Source organism: Podarcis tiliguerta (genome assembly GCF_965153285.1).
Source record: "Podarcis tiliguerta genome assembly, chromosome: 1".
Lineage (NCBI taxonomy): Eukaryota > Metazoa > Chordata > Lepidosauria > Squamata > Lacertidae > Podarcis > Podarcis tiliguerta.
The window spans coordinates 80,030,023-80,045,835 of NC_139534.1; the positions used below are offsets into that span (position 1 = coordinate 80,030,023).

A 15,813-nucleotide genomic window follows, 5' to 3' on the forward strand; every position below is an offset into this window, starting at 1 on the left:
AATCTCAACTTTTTTCTTAAGGAAAGACATGTTATTAAAAATATCTTTGTTTCTCACTATTATGATTCTGAACTCTCTGAAGTTCTGCATTAAAAAAAAATTACATGAGATTTTTCAGCTAACTACTTCATAAAAATTAAGGTTCAAGAAAAGCATTATACAATTTATTCAGCATTGAAAACCATGAGGGAATGGGATCCCAGAGCTCAATATGTCTACTTAGATACAGGCAGCTATCATAGTGTGCATACTGTTTACTGCAGCACCGTGGGGACCAAACACTTGCAGTTGTGCCAAAATAATTTTGTACTTTTCAACCATAATGATAAGATGGAAAATGGTGTTATTACTATGTAAAGCAAATGGTACATGAAAGCAGCTTGAAGTATTGGGAGGAGATGTTAAACATGTGTAGACATTAAAGATGTTGCTGAATTTCTTAAATGAGGTTGCCCAATCCTTGATTTACCCTTTCATCTTAAGAGATCTTTTTTTATTATTTGTGTATTCCATGGTATGTAAACTGCTTAAGAAATCAAAGGGTCAGCGATAGTTGCCTGAGTAAACATTATATTTCTGTACTGCTGATGCTACCTCTGCATGTTTTATGCTGGTATTCAAAGTATTAAAACATATATGTCCCCATGAAATCAACAACTATAAACTAGAAATCGTATTTGCAGAACTTGCTTCAAAGTTAACACTGAGTCCCTTCTGAAACTGATGACGATGGTTCACTTTGAGATAGAAAATGGCATACCTTAGTGAGCAAGACTTACTTTCTTTCCAATATCACAATCCTCTATCCTTATTAGTATATATTTTGACTAACAGCAGTCTTGAGGGTTTCATTTAGTAATATCTTTAGGCCAAGTCACTTAAGAGTTGCTTATCTAGAGATACTGGGGATTGGACCCGGAAAATCACATATAAATAAAAATCCAAGTTTGTTTATGCAACTATTCCTCCAATAATTCTTAGTTAACTAGGGTTAAAATAAAATGTCTCTGTCAAATACACACACAGGTTACAAAACTTGGCAAATTCCATCAGTGTGGATGAACCATTTTTTACTATTATCAGAATTTCAAACTGGAATTTAGAACTTTAGAAATAAACTAATTGTATGAATTGAAAAAAAACGGTCCCTCTTTTGTACCACCCACTTCCTCTGTGTGAATAGTGGGGAGTGGAATAAGATATTGGGCAGGTGTGATGGAAAAGCTCTAGTCTGCAGTTCCAGTCATAAAATGGATTGGAGAGGGTACTTTGTAGACTGTGTAATCCTATACATATCTAGTCAGAAGTAAATCCCATTGACTTCAGTGGGTATGTATGTATAGAACTGCATCCTTAATAATTGTAGCTTCTCCCAATGCAAAGAAATTTTAGCTTGTGAGATCTTTTCATGTTAAGGTGAATGAATAGTGATTCCCTTTCCTTTGAATATATATATATATATATATATAAACTCAGTTATTCAGCTATTCTATCTCTAGCCCTAATCATAATGGATGGCTCCCTTGTAAGGCAGAGACCAAAACTAAGGCCAAACATGGTATTATTTAAGGCAGGCACTGTTGTGCCGTTCATGGAAGGGCCTTTGATTCAGTGGGTGCCTCTACTAATGGAAAAGGGGAGCCAGCAGTATTGCTTTAGATGTGAAAGCAGTTTCTGCATATGTAAACACTGTGCATTTTATCTTCTTGTTGCAGAAGGCCAACAGTTGCCTTGGAATAACTTCACAAATGAATGTAATATTCCTGGAAACTTCATGTGCAGTAATGGACGTTGCATCCCAGGAGCCTGGCAATGTGATGGGCTGCCAGACTGCTTTGACAAAAGTGATGAGAAGGAATGCCGTGAGTGTCCTCTACTTGATTGCTACCTTTCATATTTTGAATAGCAAGACTCAGCCATGTAAAAATCAAATGCATTTCAGCGATTAGTATTCAACCAGTGTTACCATATTTCTTATTGGTTTGTCTAACTGAAGTGACTGTTCGCTTCTTGCTTGGTGGCAGTACAATTTATTGTAGGTTGACGAAGACAGTACCTTTCTGAAGGGCACTGCAAATTTCATTGCTGGGCTGGCAATAAAATCTGCGTTTGCTCTATCCAAATTTGTCATGAGCAGATGCAGTCTGTTTGAATATTTTTTGTGTCTCGAATTTGCCCCATATTTCAGTTTAACCCACATAATTTCTAAAATTCTGGAACAGGTTTACCATATTTTTCAGTTTGCATCTCCCCCTCCCGCTCACTTTCCTGGTTAGTGATGTGCAAAAGCAGATGAGCTTGCTGAGTGCAATACCTGCAAAAAGTGATCTGGATGAAATAGTGTAATCACATGATTTCACAACAAAAACAGAAGAAATGTGGATCAGTACTTCCCTATAAACAACATACAGTAATTCAAAATCTCCAAATGCAGAGAGCAATTCATTTATGCAGAATTTCACAATCAAACATAAATAGTTTGGTAAGTATTAGCAAAGTTGTGCATGCGACTGTCAGTCGTAATGCTTGCCTATGTGAACATCATTGTTCCTATAAATTCTGTGTATTGTTCTCCACAAGACTGCAATCCTCAGAATGTTCTCAACCCCCTCTTACGCCAAAGGACAGGGCTTAGAGCCACTCATAGTCTCTGCTCTGAGGACCTAAGTTTATGACACTTATCATTGGGTCCAAGTGAGAACAGCCTTCGTTTCCACGCTTCCTTCTTAGAAACACAGTAACAATTTTCACAAATTTTCTGTGTTATTTCTTTCTGTTCTGTCTTTGGTTTGTCTTCCACAGAGACTTATAAACAGCATAGGAAAGAAATCTATTTGGGGAATATTCAAAACTTGATTGACTTCTTTCTACTTTGATTGGGTCATTTCTGTTTGTTTCAATTGAAAACATTTTAGTTGCAACCTCACTTCACCTCGAAACAGGAAGAGAGGTTAAAATAATCATAATACTTCAGGGAAGAATTCAGTGTTGCCGTAAATTATCGTTCTGTCAGGGCAGCTGACAGAACTTCAGCTTGAACTTAGAATGCCTTTTCTGCTTTTTATTTGTCAAATAAATGCATGTGTTCTTTGGTTAAATCTTTGCAAAAGGAAACTAAGACCCAGCAAGCACCATGTGTCTTGCAAACACATTTTCTAAGTTCTATATTGGCTGTTTAGGCAAAAACATTCCATGGCACCAAAACCACTACTGTGATGTAATGTTTGTTGCCTAAAGTTGTGTGGCCCTGATCGCCTGACAACAAAGAATTAACATTAACAGCAAAGAGTGGATTGGATTTCCTTTTTGGCTTACAATTGTATCTTAAATTAGGTGTTCTGGGATTGTCATTATGGGACCTGGGATAATAATCTCTGGCCAAGTTTAGGTGTAATTCAACATTCTTTCCATCCACTGTATTCAAGACCAAATCTTATCCTTAAACCCAGTGGAATACATCTCTCTCTCTCTCTGTGTGTGTGTGTGCATTTAAAAAAAGAGTACTCAAATATATTTTTATTTTCCTTTTCATATAATTTTGTTTATTTCTTCTTTGCATGCTACCTACTGCCTTGAAAATAAGCAATTAATGAAGTGTTGCTGAACAGACTTCTTTTTTGCTTATGAATAAGTCAGTAATAGTCTGCCAGTGACCATAGACTCAATTCACAATATTCTTTTGTCACTGACAATACACTGGATCCACAAGGTTTTGGTAGTAATTAATATAGTATCTGCCAGTAAAATTTAAATAGCTGCAAAACCTCAGTTCATAAAATTCCTTTCGTCAGTTGGATTGGGTTAATGTCTTGGGATTTGTCAATTGATGTTTTTGCAGAACTATGATATTTCCCCCCTTTTCTAGTTGCATTAGATTATTAAAATATATTAGCTAGGCCATTTTTATTTCACCCAAGCAGAGATAATAATCCTTTTTTTGTTTTGTTTTTCCCTACCTTTGTCTGCTAACTGAACTGATCTCATGAATAAATTTAAAAATAATGCAAAGGAAAAGGAATCTGGGAAGCAGGTGATTCATTTCCTGTTATGCCCTATAGTTGACAGGTGAGGTACATGTAAACAGAAGAGACCGTGGTGATAGATTTTCAGTTTTAAATAACTCTGGAGGGCTGCAGACTTTCATTTTAATTTATTTTATACCCTGACTTTCTCATTACAAAATGATGGCGTAACTTGCCTTACAAAATGGAGAAAAATGGCAAGAGCTCTAGCACTGAGTAAATAAAATCAATGGGAAGAAATCAATCCACTGTTAACATGCCAGAAAGCACAGAAAATTCAAGATGTAAAACTAGTGTTGTGAAATTAAAAGAATGTTTAAGGTGTGTGCTCCAAGTGGGAAGAGCATAGCATACTTAAGGTGCTACACGACAGCCCTGCTTTGTAACTCACAGGATTTTATTTATCGAGTAGGGTGACGGGATCAGACTTTCCCGTGTAGATTGGCTGGAGGAAGATTTAGATAGCAAAAGGCACCGCTTCCATTATGTTGGGTCCCACTGTGTATGGATTTAAAGGTAATAATAACCAGCATCTTAAATTGTGCCTCAAAGCTAATTGGCAGCCAGTGTGATCAACTGCACTTGAGTCTTTTGCGCTTGACAATTTGCTCCCCACTCAGGAAGACTGGGGAGCGTCATCTGTAGTTCTGAACAGTCTCCAAGGCTAGCCCCTTCCAGAGAGTTTTAGAGAAACTAACCCTTACACTTACAAATTATACATGATGGTTGCAAGGTTTCCATTTGACAATAAGGGTAGAATTGGCATATAAAATACAGAGGACATAAAAGGGCCATGCTTCCATATTCTGTTTGCACTACCAGAGGCAGTATGCCTTGGAGCAACAGTTGCTAGGAATCACAAGTGGGGAAGAATAGTGTTGCACTCAGGTCCTGCTTGCGGGCTTCCCAATGGTCACTTGTTTGGTCACTGTGAGACCAGGTGGGCTATTGGCTTGATCCAGCAGGTCCTACTTAAGCCCTGCAAGACATCGCCTATGATGTAAACAGCATGACTTTCTAGGACTATAAAGAGAAGGAAAATTTAGAGCAAGCTTAAGGCAGACTCCCACTTCCCATATCAAATAAGACAGGTGGTCCAGTAGCATTTGATTGTAGTTTGTACAGATTGTAGCTTGTACAGATTGTACAGAGTGCAGTCGTGTTTACGATAGGAGTCACTACAATGTCCTATTCATTTGTTGCTAAAATTGTGCCCTTTAGGAAATAATTTCTCCAAAATGCAGTGGGCCTGGAATACAGTTCATTTTCAGTACCTGAACTATTTGCTGTCTCAATGACCACCTCCCCCACCAAATCCCACAGTTTATCCTAAGCCCAGATGATCAGATAGGATCTTGGCCTTTGTCTGCAATCTGACTACAGAGGATTAAGAAAATCCTCTTGAACAATTGAGACTTAATGCCAAATGCATATACTGTCATCTTGCTCGAAAACTGAACCTTTGAGACTGACATATATATATATATATAGAGAGAGAGAGAGAGAGAGAGGTAGTAGTGGCACCCTCAGTTCCTGAAGAATAACATTAACATTAAGAAACTGGGCACATCTATCTCAGCATGATTTAACTAGGCAGTATTGGCAAGGGTCACAGAGGTTGAATTGATCTAAGCAATAGGACCAACTGATCTTTGCTGATGGTCTACACTCTGCTATGAAACTGAGTACAGTCGTACCTTGGATCCCGAATGCCTTGCTACTTGAATGTTTTGGCTCTCAAACTGTTCCAGTTTGAGAACGTTTTCTGGAACCCGAATGTCAGATGTGCCTTCCGCACCTTCCAATTCAGTTCAGGAAGCTCCTGCAGCCGATCGGAAGCTGCGACTTGGTTGTCGAATGTTTTTGGAAGTTAACTCGCGGAACAGATTCTGTTTGACAACCAAGGTATGACTGCATTCAGTTCATAAGTTTATTGTTTTAGCCAAAGGCCATGACAAACTTGTAGCAACAGTATAAATAAAATAATACATATATCCATAATATGAGCCACCATCCATGATACAAAGAGAGAGAAGTTTCCAGAGAAACCAACAAACACAAATCCAACTTGTTTATGAAAGTGAGTAGGTTTTGCAACATTATATTTGCAACACTGTGGGATTCTGCTCCCCAAAAAAGAAACATTAAGATCTGTAATTAAAAATGTAACTAAGTGTATGACAGATCAATGTTACCTTTTATAGAGAGCTACTAAAATGTATCTTTTCCAATTGCAATAACTGGGGCACTTCTTTCTGTACTTGTTCAACTTTTTCCCCAGCACTCCAGGGTGTATTCACATGTATCTCTTTAAGGCACTGCTAAATCCAATCTGGTATTAGCTCTTTATTAACCGGCTTAATTAAGTTAAGCTGATTCCCCACAATCTTTTGTCCCTGATGTCATTGACTGCTGGGAAGCTGCCCCTGGAAAAGCAGTGTGTAGTCCCCATTCCAAAAGGGGTAACTTAACCATGGATTTATTTCTGTCTTGTATGTCTGGACGAATTGGTCCTTATAGTACAGCTACAATGATTTTAAATTTGCCTCTAGACAATTTGTTGTGTTGGTTATTATAGACTTAACACCTCTTCTGATGAAAACTGCTGTGAATGTAACCAATAGAATTTTAGCATTTGAATAAAACGGTTGAGGAGCCTGTGACCCTCCAGATGAAATGCTACAATTCTATTGAAGAATATCTGGGCCTGACCTGCAGAGCGGTGGGAGATCAGCTTGAGGCCTCAGCAGCCTGGAAGAGCAGTGGTATACAGGTCTAACAAAATTAATATATTTAGAATCATGTATACAGTTCTGTAGAGTTGGAAGAAGTTCAGAAATGATCCAGGGGTTGGAGCTTCTCCCCTATGAGGAAAGGTTGTAACATCTGGGACTTATTAGTTTAGAGAAAAGGCAGGCAAAAGGTGATTAGATATTAGAAGTGTAATAAATTGTGCATCACATGGAGAAAGCGGATAGAGAATCCCACCCCCCCCCCCCAACTCTAGAACTTCATAGAATCACAGAATCATAGAGTTGGAAGAGACCACAAGGGCCATCGAGTCCAACCCCCTGCCAGGCAGGAAACACCAACCCCCTGCCAGGCAGGAAACTTGTAGCCATCCAATGAAACTGAATGTTGGAAGATTCAGGAAAGACAATAGAAAATACTTGTTTCTATTGCACTGTTACACCATAATTACACTATGGAACTCACTCCTGCAGGAGGCAGTGATGCCCACCAACTTGGATGGCTTCAAATGCTACCAATGGCTACTAGCTGCAAGGGTTATCCTCTGCCTCCATGGTTTGAGGCAGTATGTTTCTGAATATCAGTTGGGGGAAGCTGTAGGAGGTAAGAGTGCTGTTGTACTGAGGTTCTGCTTTTGTACCACTAATTGGCATCTGTTTGGTTACTGTGAGACCATAGGGCTAATCCAGGAGGCCCTTCTTGTGTATAGGTTACATTAGCTGTACTCTTCTAAGGCATGACACTTCTGAAGTCTTTGGGAGTATCAGGTTTATGGCAGAAAATGTTTGTCTGGGTCACAGAATCCTTACAACACCTATCCCCAAATCACATTATTTTACACTAGAAATATGAGTCCAGAAGCTATCATTCCTTGGTTCACAATTTGCAATTAGCGGAATTGGAATAGTAGAATGGAAGGAGTGGGCCAACATTACATAACTAAATTACTAAGTACAAAAAGCTGAGTAAAATGGACAGTTATTCAGTGGCCTGGTTTATACATCACACTAAGCCAAATCATAGCTTGGTACAAGCAGGTGGGTTGGGGAGACGGGATTGCAGCTGCTTTGCTTAGGTAAGTCACGGCTTGACTTAGCTTATTGTCCAAACTCAGACTTGTGATTTCACCGTTACCAGACTGGCTGGTGGTTTGTACAGGACAGCTAAACCATGAGCCAGAGTTTGGATGACATACAAGCCATGCAGTACAGCACAGCAGTAGAACAACTGGGATGGAGCACTTTACATATTTGTGCCAAACCATGATTTAGCTTAGTGTGCTGTGCAAACCAGGCCAATGTATGGCAAATCCTCATTAAGTGCTCCTGGGTGTGCCACTTCTGTAATCCGCTATACAACCCTTCATTTCTCATTGTTCCAATGTAGGTTAGTTTGACATCTCCTGTGTGCACCTCTTGAAATAGAGAACCTCTTAAATTCCTTTAAAATAGCTGTTGAGGTGGCTGCTACTAGCCAACACAGTTGTGGAAAGTGTGTAGCCCTGGTGATTGGTTTTGCATCTTATGAAAGCTGCTTGTAGTAGGCGGGAAAAGAATTGACCCTAGGTGGCTTTCTTTAATAGAAGCCAAGATTACGCTTGACACATGCAAAATCCCAAACAAAAGCCAGGATAAATTGAAGGAGCTGGAGGAGACTGTTAACTCACTTGTTTTTGAAGTCAGTTCTGGTCCCAAGCACATTGGCCAGGCTTGTTCATGCTGCATCTGTCAGTCTGCAGTGAGAGGGCACCGAGGAGAAGAGGACCAGTCTCCAGGTCTGACTGCTGATCACATACACAAAAATAGGAAAGTATGAAAAGAAGTGTTAGGGAAACTAAGGTAAACCTGAGGGAGAGGATTATATTGTGAAATATATTTTGTTTCTCATTTTGCTAACAGTATCTCTGGAACAGCTGGGAGGTGTTTTCCCAGAGTCCCAAGCACACATCACATCGGTGTTTAATTGTGAATCTTGTCTTCGGCTTCACTGGGAGTAGGATCCTGATCATGCTGCCATATTTAATTTCCCTTTGTGTTCTGTGTTTCATTCTTTACTCCCCCCACCCTTTCTTCATCACATATAATCTTCTTCTGTCTAAAATAATCTAATAATATGTGAGCATTGAAAGTGGCTTTTGTCAGCTAATGAGCAACAGCTACTTAGAGAGTTGGTAGGTTGCTGCCTTTGTCAGCTAACGAGCAGCAGATGGTGCATTTTCAAAGTATGGCACATCATCCTAGCTTACTGCCTGACACGATAGGAGCCAAAATTAAAGCTGTACCAAATATCCAGACATTTCTGATTATAACCCCCCCTCCACCACCACCTTGGGGGAGAAGAAACTTTTTTCTGCCAGTGCTGTGTGCTTTCAGAAATGTGTCTGTAAACCAACAGTGACACCCAGTGACCAGCCACGTTTATCTTTGCTATGCATGACCATTGCATTTAAAGGTTAGAATAGCTAAGCAGAAATGGACTGAATACTAATTTGGTGCTTAATTTTGTGGTGCTTTTAGTGTAAGAAGGAAGGGATTTGTGAATGCCTTCACTGCAATCTGTTCTTGGAATATGAAAATAGAGCAGACTTTATGGCATTGTAAGCGGTTTCTTAAATATTCAGATTAAAATGAATAGCTGCTGATTCACAATGCACCTGAAGACTGCTTTGTGGGAGGGGTGGGTGGCATGTGCACAATCTGTTGCTCTCAGATTCCAAGGTCTTCAGCCTGGACTACACATTCCTACTCTACTGTTGCTTCCTTCGGTTATGTGGTGATTCACCTATGGGAGCTTTAGGGAACTGGATCCTTACAGTAGACTGGATCCTCATCTCCACACATCTTACCATTCACCAAGTCTGACAGGTAGGGCAGCCTACCTGTTAATCACCTGACATCACAATTATGACCTGTGGTTCGAAATCAAACCATGCTGGCAAATATGGGGGTGCTGTGCTTCCCAAGAACCAACTGGTTTTTGGTGCTTGGGAACAGCTGCACAAGAAGCTTTGCAGGCACAGCCGATAAGCCTGCAAAGCACCACCTTCTGTCCAAGCACTACCTTTACCTATCCCATTTCTGGCATTATATGGCTTTGATTTGTCTAAAATGGCCCGGCGGCCAAATGGCAAAACCTGGCAGGCCTAATTAGGCCCATAGACCAGAGGATCCTCATCCCTGACCTTTGAGCTTGCTACTCTGAAGGTACAAAAGGAGGCCTTGGCAAGCCACATGTAGTCTGTGTTTTGTTGTTGCTGCCTTAGGGGACACACTGAAAAAACCCAGAAAAGGGTCTTGTTAGAATACTCCCCATTAAGAAGTTACACCAATGATCCATCTAGCCCAGTGCAGCAAGGCAGTGCTGGGGTCTTTTACCTACACTACAGTAAACATATGAGGTTCTAGTTTAAGAAACTGAGGTTCAGACCTTCAAGAGAGCATCCTGGAAATACTGCCTGTTTCAAATGCAGGGCTACCTAGACAGGCAAAGACAGGCAAAGACAAATGGGACAATTTCATATATCACAGGTCTACCAATGACTAATAGCTACATGGATTTTTCATGTTCGGAGGCATTATACCTCTAAAAATCAGTTGCTAAGGGATAAATAATAGAGGTAGACTATTGCTCTCAAGTTATTTGGTGATCTGGTCTGTCTCGCCACTGTTAGAAATGAGATTTTGGATTCCATGGCCTGTTTGTCTGATCTAGCAGGGTTCTTCTTACCTTAGCCTTGTCTAGCTTTATCTGCTCTGTCAGTTGTTCACCATTGTCTACAGTGGGAGTATTTCTCAGCACTGTGAACTGATTCCATAACTGCAAACTATGAACCACAAAGCTGGAATCACTCGCTACTTCCTGTCCAAAGAGCACCATTAGAGCTGATTACCATTTATTTCAAAGTGTTTAATAAAACCACATACTTTCATGTCTCTACACTTAGCACTTGAAAATTTGCTTCTTCTAAAAATGTTGGACAAATGTTCCCAAGAAGTAGGAAGAGAACTCTACTGAGTATAAAATTGCTTGCAGATCAACCAGTTTTTTTTTAATCTAGCTCTCATGGTGTGACAATTAATAGTCTGGTTGAGCAAATTCCCATAGAAAGTGCTCCTTTTACTGACTTTCAAGTGCCCTCTGAGTTTATAGTATAATGATTTCTTCACCATTTGAGTGAAGAACCACCAACTAGGCAACATCATCTAATGCTCTCATTGTCACTGTATACATTTGTAACAGGTTTTGCCGCCTAACAAATTCCCAGAGAAAGAACATAAAGAAAATTGTACTAATTATATACACAATGTTATCTGAGAAGATGAATACAGTATTAAAGGTTTAGTCTGCAGCCAGGAGTTTTGATTGTTGTACTGTTAAAAGTACATCAATACCAATTTTAGCTCCAAATTCTGAATTCAAACAGAATAATTTATTCTTGAACTATTGATATAACTTTTTAAAGGGCACATTTACTGAAAAGGCCACAAGTGAGTAGCGTTTAAATATATTTCATATTACAAAAACTTGCAACTGCTTTTTAAAAAACATTAAAGGAGATATGAAGGTACTTAATATTAATAAATTCTGCCACTTCTTGTTAAAAGGGAAGCTTGTTTTAGGCATCAGTCCCTGTTACTGTAACAGACCAGAACCCAAACAGCTTCAATGATGTAAGCCTCATCTCCATATCCTGTACATATGTTGACCTTGTAAAGAAGCAACTGGTATGGAATGAAAACCAACCAGCCGTAAGTAAAGTCTGGAGAAGCCCTTGTCATCTTTGCTGTCTGGACTTCAGATTTTAGAAGGAATTATTGCCCTGGGGAAACAGCTAAGATCACTAAGTTTCAGCTCTCATGATCAAAGTCTCTTTCCAAACACACACCATTTTTTATGCAAGGTGAATGTTCCCTTCCCTTCAGTGTACCTTCAGGACCTTTTTAAAACAGGAAGGGGAACATCAGTAGAGTTTGCTACCCCAAAGGAAGTGCCTTCTGCTGTCCTCCTGCCCATTTTCGCTGGACTGGATATCACAGTATTGCCTTGAACTGACACTTTCAGGAGGATTCTGAATAGGCTGAACATGTAGGGATACAGTCTAAATGGATTCAGTCTTCATCAAGCCAGGGACTATTAAGGCATAAAGCTTCCAATAATGAAAATGTTTTTGAAATCAACTGCATCATTAGAAACTTAAGGGCCGGAGCTTACATTCTACAAAGGATGACAGTAAGCTTTTGGTATCCTATTAAATATCGCTTATTGTTGGTTCCTTAAAAGCTACTGTTAGAAAAGTCCCCCCACCCACCAAACTAACTAAACTGCACCTTAGTCATTCTCTGCTACTCAGGACTACACTGTGCCGTCCCACAAAGGTTGTTGAATTCCTTAACTGGGACATGGTACTTTTGTCAATCTCCTTTCTCTATAAAGCTAGTAGTAGTGAATCAGTTTGCATAGAATCACAGAATTGTAGAGTTTGGAAGAGACCACAAGGGTCATCTAGTCCAACCCCCCCATACAGGAATCTTTTGCCCAACGTGTGACTTGAACCCACAACCCTGAGATTAAGAGTCACATGCTCTACTGGCTGAGCTATCCCAGCTGCATATCTCAGGCAATATTTGGCTTAAACCACCTCTTTAAAAAGAAACACTGAATAATATTAACTAACCACACTAGAAGAGAGTGAAACTGCAAAGCGCTTTCTCTGATAGCTACTTATGATCTTGTTTGCAATTATTATGGCTGATTTTGCTTGGAATTATCCACACAGGAGTCAGAGGCTAATTAATCAATTTCATGTACAGAAACTCATGAAGGGCATTAAAGTAGCTCAGTCTACTCTTCTAGAAATACTAACCTTGAGCACTCATTTACAGGTCTAGGTATTTTGTTAGGCAGAATAAGGCTTTCACTTGCTAAGAAATGTGGCTTCTGTTGCAGTAGCAACATGTGAAAACACTGGGGATTGTCTAAAGCTGAGCCTTCCCTAAACAATTCAGCAGTAGCCTAGGAGTCAAAGATCAGCCAAATAACATCTGCAAAGAATGTTGTGGCCTTTTTATAGAGCAGCAGAAGTTTGGCTACAATCTGCACACCTACATGGAAGGAAGCTTCATTGGAGCAGTGGGATTTACTTCTGAGTAAGCATGCTGTGGCTCATGCTGTTTTTATTATCCTGCTCTCTGAGCACAACATGAACATTCCCAATGTTGATGGCTGGAGAGGGTTAGGATGCAGCATTGGTCAGTTTCCCTTGGCCTCCACTGAATGCCATCACTAGGTGGGTAGAGGAGGTAGTGTCTGCAGGATGGAAGCCTTTGCCTGGTTGGACAGAAAGCTGCCACCCGAAGTAAGTTTCAAAATGGGATGTTTCCTAGGCAGGCTGTGGATTTGATGGATCCTGAGACACCTAAAAAAAGAACACAGGCTGGTGCCACCCGGCAGGATTTAGACAGCGGCTGCTGATCTCCTGTGCCAACCAACCCTTCTTGTCATTTTCCACTTGTCATAACTCTGTGCACAGTACATTGCCTGCAACACTCTACAGTGTGTTACCTTGTTTAAGATGGAAACTGTCTGCCATCTGCTCAACTTTAATAAGAACAATGTGCAGTTACAGCAGAAATGGCCATTTGCCAAAGCAAATTAGCAGCATTGGTCCAAGCAGAAGATGCTCTATTGTCACTTAATGGGATGGTCTATTAGAAGCTGGAGTGCATGGATTTTGTATTGGAATGCCAAGATTTAGAATGAGTTCTTCCTGTAGAAAGAATAAATGGATGAGCTTCACTTGTAATAAAGATCAGGAGAAATCGCTGTAGTTAGAGTTTGGAGCTGATAATTCCATGGTTGCAGGTTCAGTCCCCATATGGGACAGCTGCATATTCCTGCATTGTAGGGGGTTGGACTCTACAATTCTGTGATGGGTCACTAGAGCAAGTTGGGCATGTCATGCTGCTGCAAAGATCCTGCATTCAGCACATTGTGGTGTTTTTATGATGGATAGGTTTGGTTTCTATGAATCCTTTCCTTTCCAGGCCATTGTAAGGATCTAGTGGTTTTAAAGCATTGTACAACATACGAATCTGCAACAAAAATGAAATTGTGCTTTATATTGTTCTATGTTGAGCCCGAAAGCTTTGAGACTGCTATTCACATTTTTTATTTGTTCTGTGCTTGTTTGGTTCAGTGGTGTTGAGGAAATATGAAACCCATTTATGATCTGAACTGGGGAGAGAAAAGCAGTGCCAAGTGTTAATAAAGAAATTAATAGCGTGAGAAGATATTAAGCCCCAAATGTGTCTTCAGGAAACAACAGCAATGATAAACTGGCTGCAACAACACCATGTAGATGATCCTGCAGGTGTCTGCAATCATGCTGGTTTGCATATGTTATGAAATCAAATATGACAATGTTTGGCTCTGTAGAATATTTTCTGTAATAGAGAATGTAATGATGGAAAGTGCATTGAATTATTTCCAGGGGGCTTAGATCCACATAAAGTGCTTGTTCTAAGCAGAATTGCTAAAAGTGGCTAAAGTGTTTTCTGCCAGGATTTGATCAGCTTCCTTGGTTACAGACAGTGATAGTGGAGGAGAAATGCAGAGGACCTTTTCAGAGCAGGAGTGACAGTGTCATCTGCTGGAGAGTAGTGAAAATAGATGGATCTTTCTTCATTTGGCATGTGAGCAAGTTGATAATGAGTCTTTCAAGTTGGTTTGTGACAGATTGGCATAGAGGAAGTCGGAAGATGATGAAGATAAGGAGAGGCTAGATACTACTTTCCTTTCCTTTGATGGAGTTCCTGTACTTCAGTTTATATGATAATAGTCCTTTGCTGATTAAAAGCAAACCTTTAGGTTTAGGTTGTATTGCAGCTGGCTGAACATCATTTGCTATAGCCCATTGTGTTTTACAAATTGATCCTATGCAGTCAGAGGTAAGTACCCTTGAGCACTGCCTGCATTTTTGTGGTCTTCCTCAGGGTGTAGCTATGGGAAATGTCCTGATGAGCTCTGGTGTTATCACTGATGACAGCTTTCTTTCTTCAAGCCTTTCTTCCTTCTCTTTTTTCTCTTTCTGAAGACAGTTTATCCAGACAGTAAATTCATTTCAGTGGAAGAACTGTAGGGAGATGATTGAAGAAGCTGCCGAGGAGGTTTTTTTTATTAAAAAAATTGGAATCTCCTTGCTAGATGGTGCAGAGTGTAAAACTAAATATCTTAAGAGTGCAGTGTTTATGACTGCCAATAACTTTCTGGGGCCAGTAGATTATTGCACAAAACTGTGTCTCTTTCTGTCTTTATTTTGTGCTTCTCTACTGGATCTACTGGACCAAGGAATAAAATACGAAGTTTGTATTGTAGAAAAGTCCAAAATGAAGACAGGGAGAAAAAGTTTTGAGAAATAATGATGATGATGATGTTGATCATGGGGGTGCATGTTTACCAATTAACCAATTTTATTGACTTACTATATACCATTAGCAATATAATTCTAGGGATTATTTTCTCAGCGAAGTATACTTTGAAGAACTAACTCCTAATTCAGACAGTTGCCTCCTCCTCATGTCTCCTCATGTCGCAGTATAGGATGTGAAGACTTAGGAATGATTTTTTACAATAATTTTAATATTCAGTCCTCCAAAGGTTGATATCTTTGCACACTATGGGGCGGGTTCAGATGTCTGAATGCTTCCACTTATTTCCAAAATGTGTCAAGACTCTTGACTATTTGCTTTCTTCTCCATCTTTCCCCCTAAAGGTTTGGCAGGCAGCGTCAAGTGTAAACACATAGCAAAGATCTCTTTGCCACCTGGTTGTGACTCAAATATTTATTATTGTGTGTTGAATAGCTAGCTAGAAAGTTTACTCCTGTCAAATTCCGCTTGCATAGTCTGTGGCACAATATACTGGGAGTATTTTGTAAATAATCATCAATTTAGAACAATGACATCCCTCTGAGATACATAAATACCACCCCTATTTTTAGATAAGTGGCACCAAAACAGGCTTGAATGACTTGCCAGTAAAA

The 15,813-nt window shown here is 39.8% G+C and overlaps 1 protein-coding gene across 3 annotated transcripts in view; it reads left to right on the forward strand.

The window, feature by feature from the left end:
• LDLRAD3 (low density lipoprotein receptor class A domain containing 3) overlaps positions 1–15,813 on the forward strand; it is a 115,565-nt gene that overhangs the window by 28,606 nt on the left and 71,146 nt on the right. For all 3 annotated transcript variants that reach the window (XR_014510915.1, XM_083439419.1, XM_083439420.1), the window contains exon 2: positions 1,716–1,862. Coding sequence is in view for 2 of the 3 variants with exons in the window: in XM_083439419.1 (XP_083295545.1) it covers positions 1,716–1,862 (147 nt within the window). In the remaining variant the exon portion in view is untranslated. The remainder of the gene's footprint in view (positions 1–1,715; positions 1,863–15,813) is intronic.